A 23,819-nucleotide genomic window follows, 5' to 3' on the forward strand; every position below is an offset into this window, starting at 1 on the left:
TTTGTTTAAATCCTTTTTTTTTTTAAATTCTAGCTACTAAAATCCCTATAAACACAAATCAGGAGGAATCTTATTACAGTGTATTTTTTCCCCCTAGCCTGAGCAGCTATTGACTAGATTCTTGGTAATAGACCAGCAGCAGCCCCTCATATATGCCAGAGATGAGAGCTAGATCAGTAAAGTTACAGTGTTTTCAAAGTGCCTGATTCATCTTACCATTGGCTCAAATATGAAATGCTTGAGACAGGCATCACTTATGAGTTTCTTGCAGACCACTGAGATTTAATCATCTTCATCACCCCATCAGCCTTAGAGCACTCTTTCTCCCTTTTGGTACTAAAGAATAAAAATTAAAAAGTGTTCCATACATTAAAAAATGGGTGGGTTTAATTGTGGAGTTAATCTTAAACTGCTGATGAAAGAATCGTATTGAAGTAAACACCAGGTGGCTGATGTGTCAGAGGACTAATCCTTCTCAAAGAACACTTTCTGGATTTATTTTTTCATCACACACACCCTAATGGAATCTTTGTAAATTGTTGTCACTAGTGTCACTAGTTTTACCTTTGACAGTTGTTGTTTCCTCAACTACCTACAAAGTCTGGAAGAGCTATGGTCATCTATGCCAGACCAGTGCCATAATGTTATAAATAAGGAAGCTGAAGCCCAGTCAGGTAAGGCCTTCCAGTTAGTTAGCTCAATTCTCATTAGCATCAGTAAACGAATTTAAAAACAGAAATTGAACATGACTGGAATGAGAGAGAAGGGTTGTATGATTACCCCTTGAGCAAAACCAGATAATGTTCATAGTCATTGTTTCTGTTTTAATTCACAATGAAAATACCTTTATGGAGAAATATAATAAAATTTATGTAACCACCATTACATAATAGAAGAATGTGAATAGAAAAATTAGCACTGCCTCTTAGCCGACAGATTGTTGTTATCATGGCATACGTATCTGAGCAGTCATACTGAGGCACTGCTAATCTTTTATCCTGAAATTGGAACGTGGGTAGGATTCCTAAACCAGGCAGACATGCATTTTGGGCTGAGTGCATCAGATTATTGATCAGAGTCATTGTTAGGCTTTTAATTTTCTTCCATAGATGGACTTTCTCTTATTACCAGCTAGCTTTTTCTTTGGAGATTCTACTATTAGGTCATGAGTTTTAAAGTTTTCTTGAATTGTATAAGATAGTCAATGAATTATAAAAGGAATTCATAGATTCTTAACTGCTTTTTTCCCTAATTTGTTCTGGATTAGTATTATGTAATAGTAATCTATTCACGTGAATGATACAAACCACAGGTGAGTTGGGGGAGCAAATAGTACTGATGAAAGTACCGCTGTGAGTCCCTCTGTTATTAAAATCTAGAGGAAAACCTCCAACCCATTCATGGGAACTTGATGGTTTTTGCTTTCATGAATGCCCTAAGGTCAGAGATGGAGTAAAACAGTGAGATGGGAAAATCTAGCAGAGACTCAGACTTTGATGGCTGCTTACTAGTTGTATGCAGAGTGCTGCAAAAAGTTGAACTTTCAAATTAGAAGAATACAACTATAACTGAGGTCGATAAATATTATGTGCATTTTTTCCATTTCCCTAGCTTAGCTTTCAGTGCTGTTATATTTGCAACACCAGAAGTAATACTATGCAGTGGGCCTTGTCATTTTTATTTAAAAATACCCTTATTACCTCATTCTCTGGCTTACTCACATAACACAATCAAGAGCCTAAACTTGAGGGACATTGTATTTATCTTTCTCAAGTTGAGTGCGTTCTGATTAATAGATGAGGCTTGTTCTTTGTCCACAAGACTAAGCAGTCCTAACTCTGAAGGTAAGCATATTTTAAAATCTTAAATTGGAAGTAAAGAATAACCTAATTAAATTATAGGGTTATTCTGGTCCCGGTAACAGTGTTTTATAACTAACTTCTGGTTAAGTAGTAGTAGTAATGTGACTTCTCTCTAGTTTAGATCATGTCATATTTTCCTAAATTAATAGGGTTCCCCTCAACACAGACTTATGCTCAGTATGAGAGACAATTATAATAGTTTATACTCACTCATCTGATACACATACCATCTGAAAGACTATTTGGAGGAATGCACTATTTAGTTAGCAACTCAGTAGAAGATTACACCATAGTAGATTACACTGATAAAGAGCAGAGCTATGCTAAAGCTTTAGTACCTGGCAGTGTTAATATGAAATTAATTTGAAATTATACTGAGTCAGTTTTAACAAACATTCACATAGAAAAATGTCAGACATCTGATGAATGTCACTTACCAAATGGAACCAAAAGCGAGATGGTCAAGAAAAGATTGTCGTTGCTTCAGGCAAGCTTCTGAAGCCTAGGCAAATTATTTAGCTCCTTAAAATGGGATTCTGACATCCTGAATTTAATGTGTTCTGAAAACAAAGCGTGTGACTCATGAAATAAAGAACACTAAACCGAAATATTGAAATTATGAAAAATTTAGGCCAAAGAGGTAAAATAAAAACAGCTGTTAGGAATGAAAAATGGCTGTAGGAATTTAGTTACAAGTACTTCACAAAAACATTTTCATCACATTTACTTAGTGCAGCATTACAATACAAAGCTAGCTGCTGTCCTGACCAAGCAAGTTCTCTTACCATCTAACAAAAATAATTTAGGTACATTTCTTTGCATGGAATTGTCATATATGTTTCCATTTGTTGGTACAAAACATAGAAAAAAACATTGGCATGTTTTGTAGTGGTAAGTAATTTTTGCCCCCATGTACTAGGTCCACGTGTTCTGCATTCCAATTTTCATTTGAAAAAAGTAACTAACTACTGGTTCAGTTAATTTAGTCTCTGTTTATACCTCTTAGAAATGCAGCATGAAGTACAGAGAATTTGAAAGAAAAACAAAGATTTTGTTTACAGAATCTCTAATTTATAATACATAGAGAAGGGTTGGCTGGTAAAAGAGAAAAGAAAATCTCAAGTCTGACTTCATGTAGACCACAGAAAGTTGTGAAAAGAGCTGTATAAAAATATGCACTTGTGCTTTAGAAGCTTTTAGCATACAATTAATAGCTTAAAATAGTATTTACTGCTTCCCCATATGCTATTTTCTGATATATTTACACACCTTGCAATCTTTTTTTCATCATTAAAGCAAAATGGCATGATCTTAAATATAGATAGGTTAAAAACATCTGAACCTTGAAACTTCCTCTGTCTCCTCAGTACTCGGCACAACGTACTCCATGGACTTAAACCCTGAAAATTTAGATTGCTTTAATAAAAATTTTAAACAGCAAATGTATATAAATTTTTTTTTTAAAAAAAAAGCTTGTCCAAGGGCATTCAGATTAATGGCTTGTATATAATACCTACTGTAGTGCCTTGTAACTGCCTCTGTAAACCAGAAATAAAGGGAGAAAGCTCTTGGATTCCCCACAGACAAGATGTCACTTCCTTCCCCATCATGGTTGACTTTCTGTTAAGATGAATCCCTTTTGTAGGAGAGAGGACTACACAGGCTGCTGATACCAGTCTAGAGAAGGCACTCACCAGGCCAAGACAGACTATGTTCTAACTTGGGTGTTACACCATTGATCAGAACCACCTAGCCATGGAGGCTCTGAAGCTAACTAGTTTATCAGCAGTTTGGTCCTAGTTGTTTTGCTCACTTTATATGGGTTTCTTTTCTTAGATATTCTTATGAGCCTTTTAGATTGATGCTCTTGAGGAAAATAGTCAAGCTAAACAGTGATGGTGACTTTCATGGTAAAAGATGAGCTAAACCACTAGCTAAGCTACATGGTCCATCATCCACAGAGATGGTGGGCTCGTGGGCACCAAGTCTTTGCTGCATGTCTCCTGCTAGTTACAGTGAATCAGCTGCAGGGTTTGATGAGGGCAGACAGGATGACAGCAGGGCAAAGGATTTTGCCATGTGTTTGTTCTGTCACTAAGTGATTGTTCAAAATTTTTCTTCATGGAACATAATTTTCTAAAAATGAAATTTGGGAAGTTGAATGATTAAAAGTCAGATATTAAACATTAGCTCCTTAACCTACACCTGTCATTTTCATTATGAAGGAAAGCCTCTTGTTTACACTACTGTGATTCACAGTGCCCTTTGTAGATCAAGAGGTCACCTTCTCTGTCTTGGCTTTAGCTGTCAGATGGAAGCCTCAGACTTTTGCACTTTAGGTCATCTAACGTCTTCCAGTGTTTGTAGTTATCGGCCAAATGTTGCATCAGGGTTGGCAGGTGTGCAAAGGCTGCAAGGATATAAGAGAATAAAAAGAAGCCTGTTAAATTAGATTCCAGGAGCATTTATAAGGTTGGGGCTCTGTGGGACAAATTTGGGATCACAATTGGAGGAGAGGTACCCTAGGTTAGGCCTAAGGTGAACACAGAAGCATGAGAAGGATGAGTTACTAAACACTGGTTTCTGAAATATGAACAGGTCCTTTTAACTAAAAATTGATAACAACAAAAGATCAGAAAGAGAAATTAAAGAAACAATCCCATTTACCATCACATCAAAAAGAATAAAATACCTTGGAATAAACCTACCTAAGGAGGCAAAAAACCTGTACCCTGAAAACTGTAAGATGTTGATGAAAGAAATCAAGGATGACACAAACACATGGAAGGATACCATGTTCTTGGATTGGAAGAATAAATATTGTGAAAATGACTATACTACCCAAGGCAATCTACAGATTCAGTGCAATCCCTATCAAGATACCGATGACATTTTTCACAGAACTAGAATGAAAATTTTTTTAATTTGTAAGGAAACACAAAAGACCCTGAATAGCTAAAGCAATCCTGAGGAAGAAAATCAGAGCTGGAGAAATCAGGCTCCCTGGCTTCAGACTATACTTCAAAGCTACAGTAATCAAAGTGGTATGGTACTGGCACAAAAACAGAAGTATAGATCAATGGAACAGGACAGAAAGCCCAGAAATAAACCCATGCATCTATGGTCAATTAATCTACAACAAAGGAAGCAAGAATATACAATGGAGAAAAGATAGTCTCTTCAATAAGTGGTGCTGGGGAAACTGGACAACTACATGTAAAAGAATGAAATTAGAACATTCTGTAACACCATACACAAACTCGAAATGGATTGAAGACCTAAATGTAAGGCTGGCTACTATAAAACTCTTAGAGGAAAACATAGGCAGGACACTCTTCACCATAAATCACAGCAGTATCTTTTTGGATCCACCTTGTACCTAGAGTAATGAAAATAAAAACAAAAATAGACAAATGGGACCTAATTAAACTTAAAAGCTTTCGCACAGCAAAGGAAACCATAGACAAAACGAAAATACAACCCACAGAATGGGAGAAAATATTTGCAAATGAAGCAACCAACAAGGGATTAATCTCCAAAATACACCAACAGTTCATGCAGCTCTGTATCAAAAAAAAAAAAATCAAAAAATAGGCAGAAGATCTAAATAGACATTTCTCCAAAGAAGACATACGGATGGCCAAAAGCACATGAAAAGATGTTCAATGTCACTCAATGAGAAATGCAAATCAAAACCACAATGAGGTATCACCTCAAACCAGTCAGAATGGCCATCATTAAAAAGTCTACAAATAACAAATGCTGGAGAGGGTGTGGAGAAAAGGGAACCCTCCTACACTGTTGGTGCAAATGTAAATTGGTGCAGCCACTATGGAAAATGGTATGGAGGTTCCTTAAAAAACTAAAAATAGAGCTACCATATGACCCAGCAATCCCACTCTTAGGCATATACCCAGAGAAGACTGTAATTCAAAAAGATACATGCACCCCAATCTTCACTGCAGCACTCTTTACAGTAGCCAAGACATGGAAGCAACCTAAATGTCCCTTGACAGATGAATGGATGAAGAAGATGTGGTATATATATATATATATATATATATACACACACATACATACATATACAATGGAATATTACTCAGCCATGAAAAAGAGTGAGATAATGCCATTTTCAGCAACATGGATGGACCTAGAGATTATCATACTAAGTGAAGTACGTCAGAAAGAGAAAGACAAATATCATATGATATCACTTATATGTGGAATCTGAAAAAAAAGATATAATTCAACTTATTTACAAAACAGAAATAGACTCACAGACTTTGAAAACAAATTTATGGTTACCAAAGGGGAAACACGGGGGGAGGGACAAATTAGGAGTTTGGGGTTAACATATATACACTAAATAGATAATCAACAAGAATCTACTGTATAGCACAAGGAACTCTACTCAATGTTCTGTAATAACCTATATGGGAAAAGGATCTGAAAAAGAATGGATATATGTATAACTGAATCACTTAGCTATACACCTGAAAGTAACCCAACATTGTAAATCAACTATACTCGGATATAAAATAAAAATTAAATTCAAAAAAATTAAAAAGGATCTCAAAAAAATGAAAAGCTGTTTATCAACTGATATTATGAAAAGAATCTGTGATTCAGAGTAGACTTAGTATATTTTATGTTCTCTCTAGAATTTCCTCCAATGACAGAATAAAACTCCTGTAAGCTTTGGAAACATGTCCTTGGAAGAGTTGAACACCTGTTTATCCAGTTACCAAACATCCACTGAGTCTTCCATACACATGGTTTGTGCTGAGGACACACAAAGTGTTCATGCACCCCCACCACACCTGGCCACAAGCAGCTGACTTTTTCTTTTAAGTTACATTTCGTTTACACCTTTAGGCCCAGCCTCTGTCATTAAAGGTAACCATCATAATGTATAGCAAAATATTCTGTTTGTGGGTAACAAAACAGGAACTGTCTTACCATCCCAAGCATCAAACATGTCTGTTATGAAGTAGTCAATAAAGGAGATCTGGGACTTGGGGATGCTACAGGTATTCCGGTCGAATACTGGCATCACTACAGGTAGCCCCTGTCTCTTCTCTTCATCAGTCTGTAAGAAATAACACAGGGCTGTAGGGCACATAAGGAGCTGTCACAGTAACATCTAGTTTGTCAGAACCACTCTGTGAAAATGGGTCATAATCCAGTTGTATCTGTGAAGAAATTGGCTTGGCAAGGTCCTGAGGCTTATATAAGACAACCACTTGATGAGCTCCAGTGACTGGATTCAGGTCTTCTGACTCTCAAATGTGTTATGCTATCTTACAGCACCTCCTGAAGCACTTATCTCAGGATTTGTAGCCGCTTTTCTGAGATCTGTTTTCATGATCGCAAGGTCAAGACTATTTTCAAAGTAACACTAATAATACTAAGTGGCGTTTATACTGAGGGTACAGGAGCGATGGTGTGTTTAAAACTGCTGACGCCTTAGCGTGAATCAAAGAACTGGCACCAAGCTGTACAAATAGTCATTGTATTATTCACTGTCATATGCTTGCACTTTAAAAAGAAAGCCAGTTTCACTTAAGAATGTCTTCATTAAAGTAGTAAGAATTATTAATCTTATTTAAACTTGACCTTTGAAAATACGTCTTTTTAATATTGTGTGTGACAAAATCGGAAGTACATACAAAGCCCTTGTGCTGCACATCAACGTATTATGGTAGTCTGGATGAAAAGCAGTTAGGCAGTTGAGCTGAACTAGGTTCTTTTTTTCATGAAATAACTATGTTTTACTCAAAAGAATGACAAACTGAGATTTTTCAGATTGGGGTATTTGGTCATGCAATTCTCAAGATATGTGTAAATCTGAGTATTTTGCACATTAGAGTGTATGTTTTATGCATAAGGTCATAATTCACTGGGCTGAAATTGAGATCCACATTTACTGGTAGTATGCTGAACCGGAGGCTGGCTGATCAGAGACCTCATTTGTAACCTGATTTTTAGGTCACATTGTCTTGTGAACATTAGTACTTTCCTTTCTGGGAAAAGGACACCTAAACAGGGAGATTACCTTAAAGAACTTAAAAGTGGTTCTTTCCCGTTCCCCATTCACATACTTTGAGAATAACTAGGAGTAGGATTTTAAGTCTTCTCTGTGGGTCCTGGGAAGCCCCGATAATGGCCTCCTACCAGTTTTTGGCTCAGCTTGCTCATTTCAGGTCAGTAGATTAGGCAGCCTTAAAATAGCCACTGCTGTTCAAGGAGTAGTTTGGGTTTTTTCCCCTCTCTTTCTGGCAAGCTCAGAACTGCTTGTCCTATTTTTCTTTATTCATGGGGTCTCTTCCCATCCTTGAAAGCTGCACCTAACTTACTGGGTCCTCGGCTGCCCTTTGCCCCTGCCAACCCTTTTAGACATTATCAGCTATTCTTTTATTCTGCCTCAGCGGTATGTTCCAGCCATATAGGCACACAACCCTCCCCCCCCGCCCCCCGTCCCCAAATGCATTACTTGTAGCTACTTGTGACATGTTTGTCTATCACAAATAATAAACATTAGTCCTTAGAGCCTCTTCTTTGAAAGTAGGCCTCTTTTAAATGGCATCTTGTGGTCTACTACGTTATTCTCCTTTAATTCCTCTTCACACTGCCAAAGTTGCTGTTAACTTTAACTGCCAAAGTTCCTTACATAAAAATTCTGGTTTTCCTCCCTACTAATTTTGCTCATAACCCTTTGTTCTCCCAGAACTCTCCCAGAATGTCCTTTCCCATTTCTAAATTTTGAAATCCTTCAAAAACAAAAACAAAAACACCAGCTCTAACACCTTTTCCACAAAGCCCTTTTATCTAGAAAAAAAAACTCTTTCTGAACTCTTAGGACTTAACATATACCTCCTTTAGAAGTGTTTTCATTTTTTTGTTTTTTTTTTGCGGTACGCGGGCCTCTCACTGTTGTGGCCTCTCCCGTTGTGGAGCACAGGCTCCGGACGCGCAGGCTCAGCGGCCATGGCTCATGGGCCCAGCCGCTTCGCGACATGTGGGATCTTCCCGGACCGGGGCACGAACCTGTGTCCCCTGCATCGGCAGGTGGACTCTCAACCACTGCACCACCAGGGAAGCCCTTTCATTTATTTTTAATTTACCAATGTATGGACCTGTTTATGTCTGTCTCCCTCCCCTACTGTATTATGAGCTACCCATGGTGCAGTCTGTTCCCCAGACTGCACCATGGAGATGATAATCTAGTGAATGAATGGAGGATTTCCAAGTTTTTGTGGAAATTCAGGATCTAAAAATTTGAGGATGAAAAGATACTTCCAAAGGCTCAGTTTACCCCCCTTCCCCTAGAGAGAGTTTAGTTAGTGCCCAGGCACATCATAGTCTCTTGAGGGACCAGATTTCTGTTCCAGGCAAGGGTGAGCCATTGCTTTCCAGGGAGGAGTCATTTATTTACTGTGACCCGGGGCCATTCCCAGAAGGGAGGTGGAGCTTCCCTAGAGAGCCAGCACACCTGTGCAAAGTACTCCTCGGAGATCCTTCCGGCCCATTCGATACATAGGTCCAGGGGGCGGCATGGATTGGCCACGTCAGCACACTTAATCATCATGCGCTTAATCAGGATTTGATTTTCAGGAAAGTTCTTCCCAGTAGGGTTGCATTCACAGTCACTGCCTTCAATCTGGAAAACAGATAGTCACATCAGGGTGGTTTCAATATGATGGTGAAACCCACAAGGGCCAGCTGACCAGATATTAGATGGCAGTCACCCAGGCAAACTTAGGCATGAGACTTGATGAAGGAGGCCTTCCCATCCTTAATTCCATATATGATACATTGATATATTCTTGGGGACGGGGAGCAGTCAAACAATACAAACACACAGAGCTTAAAAGGCCGAAGTCCCTATCATCACCCATCCACAACCTCATCCTCTTCCCCAGAGGTAGCTGCTACAAAGCAGGTTTTTGTTTTGTTTTTAATGATTTGGTATGTAATCTTAAGGAAGGAGAGCTCTTCTCCCAGTTTTATCAGGAAATGTGTAAAAGCACAAATTCCACTTTCTTAATACATTAAAGATGGGGAAATGCCACATACATGTGACCCTTCAATTATTTCTTGATTTCTTTCTACTTAATATGCCTGACAGCTCCCTCTCTCCTGTGACCTTCTATCCCACCCCCAGTTACCCACCTCCTCCCATTTTGTTCTTTTTCTTCAGGTATGTGTCCACTCATGCTTTCCAGGCTGCTATTCTGGCTGGGTGGTAGGGAGGGTGAGACATGTAAGTGTTGGGGGTACTAGGAGCAGAAAGCGGGCCAGGGCAGGAGCAGGTATATTCAGCCATGTTAGAAAGACTGGTTGTACACTAATACCTACCTAGTGATGGATGTCAGCGGTCCAGAGCCAAGTGGACAGGTCTGTGAGTAGGCTTATGTAAATGCGACAACAGGTCAATTATACAAAACCTAGAAGACTACGATTCCCTGATTTCAAAGATACCGTGGAACTGACTGTGTAAACATCTAATTAGCTCTCCAGAGCTCTGCCAAGCTAAAGGACTGTATGACATTTAAGGATTTTTTTTGTTTTGGGACTGGACCTATTAAACCATCAATGGGCAGAATTATATTCTGAAGGTTGGTATTTTGATTACTTACCATTGGGAAGATACTGCTTGCTATAGTTACTGCAGTACATAAATCTCAACAGAGTTGGGGGCTTACTTGGATAGATGACCTTCCCAACTCTAAATTCTATGATTCTGTTTAATTTCCCCCTCTTAAATCCCCAGATCCTTGCTCCCATAAGTCCTCTGTGGAAGGAGAGGGTCCTGGCATTGTGCTGTGGAATCCCTGGGGGATGGAGCAGAACACAGGTGAGGTGGACACTGTTCCTCCATCCAGGCTGGTCATGTGATGGGTCCTACACAGATAGTTTCCTTACTGATCATCAAGTTACATCTAAGACAACCATTCCTCATTCATCCACATATGCAACCCTCATACAGGAATGAATGAAAAGCTTTTCTAACTTTATGGGGCTATGAACAGCCTTACAGTATAAGAGGGCAGTTGATCTCATTTTAAACAGTAAGAGATGTGAACTTATGTCCATGTTCTTAAAACCCAAGTTTGTAGGGACCTTAAGGCAGGTCTAAGGCACATCAGTAAATTTTAAAAAGGAGAAAGACTTGTATTTTTGTTTTCAACTAGTCACTCCCAATTTAACTTTCTGTAGTCTTTAGATACTGACAGGCTTTTAATGCACATCAACAGGATTATAGTTCTTTAAAACATCTAATTTTGAGGTCTCTCAAGAGCTCAAAGACCAGAGAACTAGAAAGGCTCTGAAACGCCTAAAATGACACCATTTATTCCAGTCTCTGCTGTCTGCAGGCTCCTTTCATCATAGACTTTGGGCCTACTTTTGTCACTGCTGGCTTTATCTCAGTCAGGGCCTTTCTTTCAAGGAGCTCAGAGTTACTGTGGACACTCTCAATCTATTCTTGTCCTTAGGGAAAACAAGTGACCAGTACTTTCAGCCTTCTTTACCAACTCCAAGCAAATAACCATCTTGCATTCAAGATGGAGAGAAAATGCTTTGAGGCCAGAGTAGGCTCTGGTGTATCTTATTACATGGGAAATGCTTACCTCAGCTGCCATTGGCTTGTTGATGCTGTTCACAAATTTGTTCACATGTTCAAAGTGTTTTGTCATCTCTGTTGCTAAAACCATATCAATAATAGCCTGGCGCAGTGTTCGATAATGGTTCCTAAAATAACCAGAAGACAAAGCGCCTTGTTCACATCATGTCCCAAATTAGAACTGTTCTACCATTTCACCACACTTCCCACAATCTAGGAGGAAGCTAGGGGCACAGAGTTAATGAGTGAAGATCACAAAAAAGTTTACCTGCTCATCTTCCTACTCAGCCAGGACTTGGTGACACTATTCCATTTTCCCCAGTGACAGCTGACCTTCATATGATTTATGAGTATATAAAAAAAAAAGTGTCCCAAGGGTACTTATTTCACAAGGTGATTCCCTTCTACCTTCCCTTGGCAATATCAAAATAGTGAAGTGAAAGGAAATGACAAGTTCTTTCCCTACAAGGCTAGTACAGCAACCTGGTGAGCTGTCCCATGGCATTCAGTGCAGACACAGTGATTCCTGTTACAGAGAAGTGTCATTATTTCTTTTGATGATGGCACTGGAAGAAAGTTTTCCAAATAATGAGCTGTTCTCTAGATTGCAATTAGATAGAAGTTATAATGGAAGGAGCAATAACCCTGCTCAAAATCACGCAGTTCCTATCATCTTTTTCTAACTTCAAGAGCCAGAATGGGGAACTGAATAAAATTGGCTATTGGCAAGAATTCTTCCTATGAAAGTTTCAAAAACAATACTTGATACTGATGAAGCCTTCAGTTGAAGGTGGAATAACTGGTCTCCATATTTTCTCAGGTTTCTGGAGACCAAACAGATGGGTTCAGGTTCATGTTGACAAGTCATCCTTGAGGCTTGAGTAAGCTCTGAGCTCCCTGTATACTGCCTTTTCTCAGGGGTCTGCACTCCAGCCTGGCTGTTGCTATGTAGGAAATACTCATAGCTTGATGGCAGGGTGGTGGCTGGCAAGAGGAATTGCTCCTATCTGTTCACATTTGGCCAACTCACCAGAGGGGGAAACCTGCCCTACCCTGTGGACTCCAGGAGCTCTGCTGGGAGCATGGAACACTGTCTCCTCATGAGTTAGGATTTTAAGTGACCGAAAATTGAGCTGGGGAAAGATGGGTAAGGATACATTTTCCTCAGGTTACACCAAAGACAGGATGTCCTTTTGAGAGGATAAAAATATCTGCTATATTTGTTAGTAGTATAATCAATATTTATAGAGTGCTTTGCAGTGTATAAAACATTTTCATGAACTCACTGAAGACCAGATGGAGTTTAAAAAGATGAACAGTCTAAGCAGAGAATGGAGGAGGGCTGGCTGCACATCAAAGAAACCTATGTGGTCAACGTTTGTGTACATCTTTATGAAGATGTTCTTGCAGCACCTGTGAACATTTAGCAGGCAGTGCTCGCCTTGTGAAGCAGCTCAGGGTAAAGGCATGGCCGCCAAAGTAGGAGTGAGAGCGACGTGACGCCGGGAGGGAAACCCCAAAGAGGCCGCAGCTGCAGGAGGCCAGAGTCCTGGCCGCTGTTGGCCTTCCCTGAGGGCTTCGACCAGGCCCTGCAGGCTGCACAGCAGCTGAGCGCCACCCGCCTCACGGACCCCGTCCTGCCTCACGTCGCCAACCCAGTCGCCCTGTTGCCAGAATAAGCTGAAGTGTGAAAATTGCTCAGCAGGACCAGGCATAGCACGGGCCTCTTCTCTTGTGGTTTCACTTGCCAAGACCACTATCTTGATAATTCTGAGCTCTTCCCACAAGTGTTCATCTAGGGGTATCTACCCCAGCCATGTGGCTGACAGGGTCTTGGTGCTCCGGCCTGGTGTCAGGCCTGAGCCGCTGAAGTGGGAGAGGCAAGTTCAGGAAACTGGACCACCAGGGACCTCCCAGCCCCACGTAGTATCAATCAGCGAGAGTTCTCTCAGAGATCTGTGTCTCAATGCTATGACCCAGTTCCACCCAACAGCCAGCAACCTCCAGTGCTGGATGCCCCATGCCAAACAACTAGTGAGACAGGAATGCAACCCCACCCATTAGCAGAGAGGCTGCCTAAAATCATATTAAGTTCACAGACAATCCAAAACACACCATTGGATGCGGCCCTGCCCAACAGAAAGACAAGATCCAGCCCCACCCACCAGAACACAGGCACTGGTCCCCTCCACCAGGAAGCCTACACAAGCCACTGAACAAGCCTCACCCACTGGGGGCAGACACCAAAAGCAACAGGAACTATGAACCTTCAGCCTGCACAAAGAAGACCCCAAACACAGTAAGGTACACAAAATAAGCAGACAGAAATATGCAGCAGATGAAGGAGCAAGGTAAAACCCACCAGACCAAACAAATGAAGAGGAAATATGCAGTCTACCTGAAAAAGAATTCAGAGTAATGATAGTAAAGATGATCCAAAATCTTGGAAATAGAATGGAGAAAATATAAGAAATGTTTAACAAGGACCTGGAAGAACTAAAGAGCAAACAAACAATGATGAGCAACACAATAAATTAAAAATTCTCTAGAAAGAATCAATAGCAGAATAACTGAGGCAGAAGAACGGATAAGTGACCTGGAAGATAAAATAGCGGAAATAACTACCGCAGAGCAGAATAAAGAAAAAAAAGAATGAAAAGAATTGAGGACAGACTCAGAGACCTCTGGGACAACATTAAACGCACCAACATTCGAATTATAGGGGTCCCAGAAGATGAAGAGAAAAAGAAAGGGTCGGAGAAAATATTTGAAGAGATTATAGTTGAAAACTTCCCTAACATGGGAAAGGAAATAGTCAATCAAGTCCAGGAAGCACAGAGAGTCCCATACAGGATAAATCCAAGGAGAAATATGCCAAGACACATATTAAACTATCAAAAATTAAATACAAAGAAAAAATGTTACAAGCAGCAAGGGAAAAGCAACAGATAACATACAAAGGAATTCCCATAAAGTTATCCACTGATTTTTCAGTGGAAACTCTGCAGGCCAGAAGGGAGTGGCAGGATATACTTAAAAGTGATGAAAGGGAAAAACCTACAACCAAGATTACTTTACCCAACAAGGATCTCATTCAGATTCGATAGAGAAATTAAAACCTCTACAGACAAGCAAATTTAAGATAATTCAGCACCACCAAACCAGCTTTACAACAAATGCTAAAGGAACATCTCTTGGCAGGAAACACAAGAGAAGGAAAAGGCCTACAAAAACTAACCCAATACAATTAAGAAAATGGTAATAGGAACATACATATTTTATTTATTTATTTTTTTTTTTGCGGTGTGCGGGCCTCTCACTGTTGTGGCCTCTCCCGTTGCAGAGCACAGGCTCCGGACGCGCAGGCTCAGTGGCCATGGCTCACGGGCCTAGCCGCTCCGCGGCACGTGGGATCCTCCCAGACCGGGGCACGAACCCGTGTCCCCTGCATCGGCAGGCGGACTCTCAACCACTGCGCCACCAGGGAAGCCCGGAACATACATATTGATAATTACCTTAAATGTAAATAGATTAAATGCTCCAACCAAAGGACACAGACTGGCTGAATGGTTACAAAAACAAGACCCATATATATGCTGTCTACAAGAGACCCACTTCAGACTTAGGGACACATAAAGACTGAAAGTGAGGGGACGGAAAAAGATATTCCATGCAAATGGAAGTCAAAAGAAAGTTGGAGTAGCAATTCTCATATCAGACAAAAATAGACTTTAAAATACAGACTATTACAAGAGGCAAAGAAGGCCACTACATAATGATGAAGGGATCAATCCAAGAAGAAAATATAACAGTTGTAGATATTTATGCACCCAACATAGGAGCACCTCAATACATAAGGCAAATGCTAACAGCCATAAAAGGGGAAATCGAGAGTAACACAATCATAGTAGGGGACTTTAACACCCCACTTTCACCAATGGACAGATCATCCAAAATGAAAGTAAATAAGGAAACACAAGCTTTAAATGATACATTAAACAAGATGGACTTAATTGATATTTATAGGACATTCCATCCAAAACCAACAGAATACACTTTCTTCTCAAGTGCTTATGAACATTCCCCAGGATAGATCATATCTTGGGTCACAAATCAAGCCTTGGTAAATTTAAGAAAATTGAAATCTAATCAAGTATCTTTTCCGACTGCAACGCTATGAGACTAGATATCAATTATAGGAAAACTGTAAAAGATACAAACACTTGGAGGATAAACAATATGCTACTAAATAACCAAGAGATCACTGAAGAAATCAAAGAGGAAATCAAAAAATACCTAGAAACAAATAACAATGAAAACACAATGACCCAAAACCTATGGGATGCAGCAAAAGCAGTTCTAAGAGGGAAGTTTATAGCAATACAATCCTACATCAAGAAACAAAATCTCAAATAAACAACCTAACCTTACACCTAAAGCAATTAGAGGAACAAGAACAAAAACCCCCCAAAGTTAGCAGAAGGAAAGAAATCATAAAGATCGGATCAGAAATAAATGAAAAAGAAATGAAGGAGATGATAGCAAAGATCAATAAAACTAAGGGCTGTTTTATTGAGAAGATAAACAAAATTGATAAGCCATTAGCCAGACTCATCAAGAAAAAAAGGGAGAAGACTCAAATCAACAGAATTAGAAATGAAAAAGAAGTAACAACTGACACTGCAGAAATACAAAGGATCATGAGAGATTACTACAAGCAACTATATGCTAATAAAATGGACAACCTGGAAGCAATGGACAAATTCTTAGGAAAGCACAACCTTCCGAGACTGAACGAGGAAGAAATAGAATATATAAACAGACCAATCAGAAGCCCTGACACTGAAACTATGATTAAAAATCTTCCAACAAACAATAGCCCAGAACCAGATGGCTTCACAGGCCAATTCTATCAAACATTTAGAGAAGAGCTAACACCTGTCCTTCTCAAACTCTTCCAAAATATAGCACAGGAACGCTCCCAAACTCATTCTACGAGGCCACCATCACCCTGATACCAAAACTAGACAAAGATGTGACAAAAAAAACTACAGGCCAATATCACTGATGAACATAGATGCAAAAATCCTCAACAAAATACTAGCAAACAGAATCCAACAGCACATTAAAAGGATCATACACCATGATCAAGTGGGGTTTATCCCAGGAATGCAAGGATTCTTCAGTATATGCAAATCAATCAATGTGGTACACCATATTAACAAATTGAAAGATAAAAATCATATGATCATCTCAATAGATGCAGGCAAAGCTTCTGACAAAATTCAACACTGATTTATGACAAAAACGCTCCAGAAAGTAGGCATAGAAGGAACCTACCTCAACATAATAAAGGACAATATATGAAAGGCCCACAGCCAAATTCGTTCTCAATGGTGAAAAACTGAAACCATTTTCTCTAAGATCAGGAGCAAGACAAGGTTGTCCACCTTCACCACTATTATTCCACATAGTTTTGGAAGTTTTAGCCATGGCTATCAGAGAATAAAAAGAAAGAAAAGCAATCCAAATTGGAAAAGAAGTAGTAAAACTGTCACAGTTAGCAGATGACATGATACCTACCATACACAGAGAATCCTAAAGATGCTACCAGAAAACTACTATAGGTAATGAATGATTTGGTAAAGTAGCAGGATACAAAATTTATGCACAGAAATCTCTTGCATTCCTATACATTAATGATGAGAAATTGAAAGAGAAGTTAAGAAACACTCCCATTTACCATTGCAACAAAAAGAAAATACTTAGGAATAAACCCACCTAAGGAGACAAAAGACCTTTATGAAGAAAACTATAAGACACTGATGAAAGAAATTAAAGATGATACAAATAGATGGAGAGATATACCATGTTCTTGGATTGGAAGAATCACCATTGTGAAAATGACTATAGTACCCAAAGCAATCTACAGATTCAATGCAATGCCTATCAAACTACCACTGGCATTTTTCACAGAACTAGAACAAAAAATTTCACAATTTGTATGGAAACACAAAAGACCCCGAATAGCCAAAGCAATCTTGGGAAAGAAAAACGGGGCTGGAAGAATCAGGCTCCCTGACTTCAGACTATACTACAAAGCTACAGTAATTAAGACAGTATGGTACTGGCACAAAAACAGAAATATAGATCAATGGACCAGGATAGAAAGCCCAGAGAGAAACCTACGCACATATGGTCACCTTATCTTTGATAAAGGAGGCAAGAATATACAATGGAGAAAAGACAGCCCCTTCAAGAAGTGGTGCTGGGAAAACTGGACAGCTACACATAAAAGAATGAAATTAGAACACTTCCTAACACCATACAGAAAAATAAACTCAAAATAAATTAAAGACCTAAATGTAAGGCCAGACACTATAAAACTCTTAGAGGAAAACAGGCAGAACACTCTATGACATAAATCACAGCAAGATCCTTTTTGACCCACCTCCTAGAGAAATGGAAATAAAAATAAATGGGACCTAATGAAACTTAAAAGCTTTTGCACAGGAAAGGAAACCATAAACAAGATGAAAAGACAACCCTCAGAATGGAAGAAAATATTTGCAAGCAAAGCAACTAACAAAGGATTAATCTCCAAAATATACAAGCAGCTCATGCAGCTCAATATCAAAAAACAAACAACCCAATCCAAAAATGGGCATTAGACCTAAATAGACATTTCTCCAAAGATGTACAGATTGCCAACAAACACACGAGAGGATGCTCAACATCACTAATCATTAGTGAAATGCAAATCAAAACTATAATAAGTAGTTTTGTCACAATGGCTATCATCAAAAAATCTACAAACAATAAATGCTGGAGAGGGTGCGGAGAAAAGCGAACCCTCTTGCACTGTTGGTGGGAGTGTAAATTGATATGGCCACTATGGAGAACAGTATGGATGTTCCTTAAAAAACTAAAAATAGAACTACCATATGAGCCAGCAACCCCACTACCAGGCATATACCCAGAGAAAACCATAATTCAAAATGAGACATACCACAGTGTTCATTGCAGCACTATTTACAATAGCCAGGACATGGAAGCAACTTAAGTGTCCATTGACAGACGAATGGATAAAGAAGATGTGGCACATATATACAATGGAATATTACTCAGCCATAAAAAGAAATGAAATTGAGTTATTTGTAGCGAGGTGGATGGACCTAGAGTCTGTCATATACTGTGAAGTAAGTCAGAAAGAGAAAAACAAATACCGTATGGTAACACATACATATGGAATTTAAAATAAAATTTAAAAAAAGGTCATGAAGAACCTAGTGGCAAGACAGGAATAAAGATGCAGACCTACTAGAGAATGGACTTGAGGACACTGGGAGGGGGAAGGGGAAGCTGGGATGAAGTGAGAGAGTGGCATGGACATATAAACACTACCAAACGTAAAATAGATAGCTAGTGGCAAGCAGCCGCATAGCACAGGGAGATCAGTTCTGTGCTTTGTGACCACCTGGAGGGGTGGGATAGGGAGGGTGGAAGGGAGTCGCAAGAGGGAGGGGATATGGGGATACATGTATACATATAGCTGATTCACTTTGTTATAGCAGAAAGTAACACAACATTGTAAAGCAATTATACTCCAAGAAAGATGTTAAAAAAAAAAAAGATGAACAGTCTAAAAAGTACAGTTCAGTTTATAAGGTTATTATTTTACTGTTGATAAAATAGTACAGCCTTCCCCCTAAGAGGAAGCTAAGTACTTGGAGAAGTTAGGGAAAACTGAGTTTCCCACTTACATTTTACAAACCTGAGCACAAGAGCCCGAGCACACAAACCTGTCAATATTCTTGAAAATGTTGCATTTGCTGTCCTTGACCGTGAGCTGGAAGGCCAGGGCTGTGTGGTGACTCTCCAAGACAGCAGTGTCATTATAGAGCACGGCGAGTTCACTGCCTGCGTTGCACAGGAAAGAGTTGGTCCTTCCTGGGTGATCCACGTCATGGACTGTGGCAGCAATCAGGGCAGCCACCTCATCTAGCTGATCGAGGCTTCCCTGGGGTCAGGGGGAGGCAAGGTTGAGCATTACCCACTGGATGTAGGAGACCTACACTCATCCCTGTCTCTCTGGAGGGGATGAGCCAGGGGGTCCTTCTCTGACTTCCTAGAAGTTAAGAGGCCACCTAGGGTATATCACATCACCTTGCCGTACTGTGGATTATCTGGAGGGAAACAGAAACCTGAGTAGCAGTTATAATGGATACCTAAATTCTTTCTCCAGAGTTCATCCACTCTAGTTCTTCTGCAGGAGGATGCCAAACAGGCCTTTTCAAACGTATGCTGTGTGGCATATTGCCATGACTCTCTTCTGTGAGTGGATAGAGAAAAAAGTGGCCTAGGATCACAAGTGTTACTTTATTTGCCTACTTCTGAAAAGATTTTGAGAGTATGGCAGTAAATGGCACAGATACAACAAAACTCTTCACACAAAGATAAAAGGATTACAGCCAAGGAACACAAGAGGATCAAGGACAAGAAGAATTTTCCCAGGAAAACTGAGGGTAAGGGGGCTGTTACAGTGAAGAACACAATTCAGCTCTGGGCTAGCAGGTGGGAAAGGCTAAAAGGGAGACCCTCTTTCTAACGTTGTCATTATGTAGTTAAAGAACACAAACCAGAGCATCAGGGGATACAAATGTTTTTTCAGCTCACAGCTTTAGGAGGAAGTTGTCAAATGGGCTACTGTTATATAAGAGACACTGTACTTTATGAATTCATTCCTTTAGTTATCATTTATTGGATGCTTACTGGGTGCCAGTTGTCAGGCAGAGTGCTGGAGTTACAGTGATGAATTATACTGGCATAGCCTGCACTAATGGAGTTGGTAGTTTACTGGAGAGGGCACAAATAAGGAAACACACAAACAAAATTAACTTACTGTGAGGTGGGTTAAGAAGGGAAGTACAGGTGGTTTGAGAGTGTAACCATGAGGCTTGATCTAGTTTAGGGCAGTGCTGTCCGTTCAACTTTTCTGTGGTGATGGAAATGTCTGTACGTGGGCTGTCCAATATCGTAATCCCTAGTCACAGCTCCTGGACACTTGAAATGTGCGTGCAATTGAGGAACTGAATGTTTCATTTTATTTAATTTTAATTAAATGTAAGTAGCCACATGTGGCAAATGGCTACTTATGGACAATGCAGGTCCAGAGGGTGGGCAAGAATGGGTTCTCTAAGTAAGTGATTTTTATGCTGGAACCTGAAGGATAAGCAGGAATTAGCCAGGCAAAAAATGGCAAGGGAGAGAAATCCAGGCAGAAACATCAGCCTATATGATGCTCCTGATGTGAAACAAACGAAGTGGCTTATTCAGGAAACTTAAAGAGCATCATTGTGGCTGAAGGGTAGTGAGTGAGGGGGAAACTGGTCCCCAGGATGAGGCTGGAGGGGTGGGCATGATTTTTGGTTTTCCTGAGTTGCTTTCCTAGGCTGTGGGAGAAAAAATTGCAAGCTGCTTCTCAGATGCTAATAGGTAAGGAACAGTGAATCTGAAGCTCAGCCCTGAAAACTTTCCTGAAAGCTGTCCCTACCAGAAGGAGGCCATTTCCATTTCCAATCCTGACCTCCTGGAGCTGGTGGGCAATCCTGGCTTGCCTCTAGTCCACATGAACCGGTTTCCTGAGGGGGGACAGCAGTTGCTGCCATTCTTTTCAGCTCTTCTCAGAGACTGATTTTGTAATGCCCAGGGCAAGCAAACATGCCTAGCCCCCTTTTGCTGCTGGTTAGGAGAGGCCATGGTAACCCACAGGTACAGTCAGAATCCAGAGCTGCCCTGACTTGGCCTCCACTCTCGCTGATTCTACCTGTGCAGTGAGGACCCATGAGGGCCAAACTTTGGAGTATGTTCAATCTTGTTTGGAGTATGGGGCCAATTTATTTTTAAATTCTTCAATGACATAGATTCAAGTAAGTGGAATAGACAACAAATAGCACTAGACGAGACATGTCTTTCCTTCCAACTTACACTGATTTAGACCTGGAGCTTTTACAAAGATACCAATAAAGGGCCATGCCCTGCAGTTTTGGTGGGCACTGTCTAATAATGCAATGTCTGATAAGAAATGCAGGGAGGCAGGGAAAGCAGATCCAGCTGCTCACTAGCAGATGGGAGAAGCAAGGCTCTTCCCATGGCAGGGAGGGACTGTCTGTGGAAGAAAACTTCCCCACCAAACCCACGGCAGGAGAAGTTCCCCAAAGCCTTGGAGGTGCAGGCATTTCTGTATAGTTTTTTCCTCCTTTAACCAGCAGGAATAGATTTGGATCACACTGAAGCAGACTGGCCAGAATGGACTCCATTCTAGATTAGCCTTTCAAACAGTTCCTTTTCTAGGACAAATAGTCACTCAGAGAATAACAAAAGAATTCTGGCTGTCCTGATCTCTCCACTTGCAGTGGTTCTTGGGAACTGGTAAGAGTGGGAAGGGGATAGGGTGTGCAACAAATTGAAGGGGAATGTCGCTCTGGACATGTTATCTATATGGCTGGGTTGAGGATGTGGAGCTATGCCATAGTGACATTAAGAATTGTAGCCTTATAAAGAAATTAGGGGTGACAGATGACATGGATATTTGGTAAAAACATTTTTCTGACTCTCTTTGTCAGTGGCAGCAGGTCTGGTGAAAGACACCTCAGGAATAAATCCCACTCGAAGCGCCTCGTGGTGGACTAACCAGTGATCTTGGGCTGCTACTAAACCTCTGACCTCAGGAGTCCCTTCCAGCCCAATTCTCCAGGGTTCTTTGCAGCTCTAAATTTTCTGATTCTGTGGCCTCTTAGAAAATGTCTTTTGGATTATAAGCATATTGTATCTAGTCTTCGACTTGTTTGTGTTGCTGCTATTTGAGAATTCAATCAGACTCTGAATGTGCTAGCAGAACAAACAATTTAAAGAAAATTTCTTATTTTAGGGGAGGGAGAGGAAAGGAGATAATAAAGTGACTAAGCATTCCATAATTTTTCAAGCATTTAATCTATATTTTTCTAGCGTGCTTCTGCTTAAGTGGGGTTCATCTTTAACTCAAGGCTGCAATGCCTATAGGTCACTTTGGTCTCAGCGTTAATGCCCAGGTCCTGTCCTCATTTGGCAGTGTGCAACCTAAGCTGTATATAATATCTCATGTAACGTAAAATGGAGGAATGTGAACCTGGAGTAGGAATCTGGAAGTATCTTAGCCCCTCAAAGAAAAGCACTATAGAAACATAGGCTGTTATCACCTGTGATATCACCTTTTTTAAAAGTAGGAGACAAAAATCTTCAAAACCATCATTCTTTTTTTTTTTTTTTGTGGTACACGGGCCTCTCACTGTTGTGGCCTCTCCCGTTGCGGAGCACAGGCTCTGCACACACAGGCTCAGCGGCCATGGCTCACTGGCCCAGCCGCTCCGCGGCATGTGGGATCTTCCCAGACCGGGGCATGAACCCGTGTCCCCTGCATCGGCAGGCAGACTCTCAACCACTGCGCCACCAGGGAAGCCCAAACCATCATTCTTGAATGACACTCTGCTTTCTTGCTGATGAAAGTAAATGCCAGGATCAGTCTTTGGCAAAACTGAGAAGGGAACATTCGCCCTCCCCATTTTGGTGCCGTTTCTGCTCTGTCTACCTATCCCACTACCACTTGTCTCCTTAAGTACCTAGGGTCTTAAGACTAAGTCAGAAAATGACTGAATGTTAAGCATTTGCAGATTGATGTGAACCTGTCTCTATACAGCACTTGTCCCAAGGGTATCTATATTCTAAGCTTCACTTCTAATTGTAGCCAAGGAATTACAAGCTTCACTGTGAAAGTGATGGTAGTTGGGGAAGAGGGGAGATGGGGATCTTTTGCCAGCTATCCGTGGGGTATACATAGGACTGCCCTACAAATCGGCACCTGTAATGACAGTATTGACTTCTAAGACTAAGGAACTTGGAACTCTTGCAGAATTATACAAGTCATTAATATACAGATACACACATTCATACCTACACAAAACACACATGTATATGTATGTAAATCAGTAGGATGCTGAACGGCTCACTACTGTCTGGATTGTAATATACCAATGACAAAATTCTGATCCTAAAATTTAACCTCCAGACCTAGTAACCATTTGCTCTAATAATTAAGTTCTGTCCTCTAACCCAAAGGGCTCCTAGTGAACATTTGGAGAATGGGTTCATGGATCAGCCAGACATGTAAAAGAGTCTCTACAGTGGCATAAATTATTATTTTAAGCATTTGTGGGAAGGGAGGGCTAGGAGGAAATGCCATGTCTTTACAACACCAAAAGGACCAGTTTGGTAGCTCAAAAACTCTGTCAAAATTG

The 23,819-nt window shown here is 40.4% G+C and overlaps 1 protein-coding gene across 7 annotated transcripts in view; it reads right to left on the minus strand.

Moving 5' to 3' along the window:
- The window catches only part of PDE8B (phosphodiesterase 8B), a 385,418-nt gene continuing 361,599 nt past the window's right edge, over window positions 1-23,819 (minus strand). For all 7 annotated transcript variants that reach the window (XM_049707740.1, XM_049707742.1, XM_049707743.1 and 4 more), the window contains 5 exons: window positions 19,290-19,507; window positions 11,495-11,615; window positions 9,355-9,522; window positions 6,822-6,951; window positions 1-4,272 (listed from right to left, as the gene is read on the minus strand). In XM_049707740.1, the coding sequence (XP_049563697.1) occupies window positions 4,163-4,272; window positions 6,822-6,951; window positions 9,355-9,522; window positions 11,495-11,615; window positions 19,290-19,507 (747 nt within the window). In that variant the 3' untranslated portion in view covers window positions 1-4,162. The remainder of the gene's footprint in view (window positions 4,273-6,821; window positions 6,952-9,354; window positions 9,523-11,494; window positions 11,616-19,289; window positions 19,508-23,819) is intronic.

Source organism: Orcinus orca, chromosome 3 (genome assembly GCF_937001465.1).
Source record: "Orcinus orca chromosome 3, mOrcOrc1.1, whole genome shotgun sequence".
Classification (NCBI taxonomy): domain Eukaryota; kingdom Metazoa; phylum Chordata; class Mammalia; order Artiodactyla; family Delphinidae; genus Orcinus; species Orcinus orca.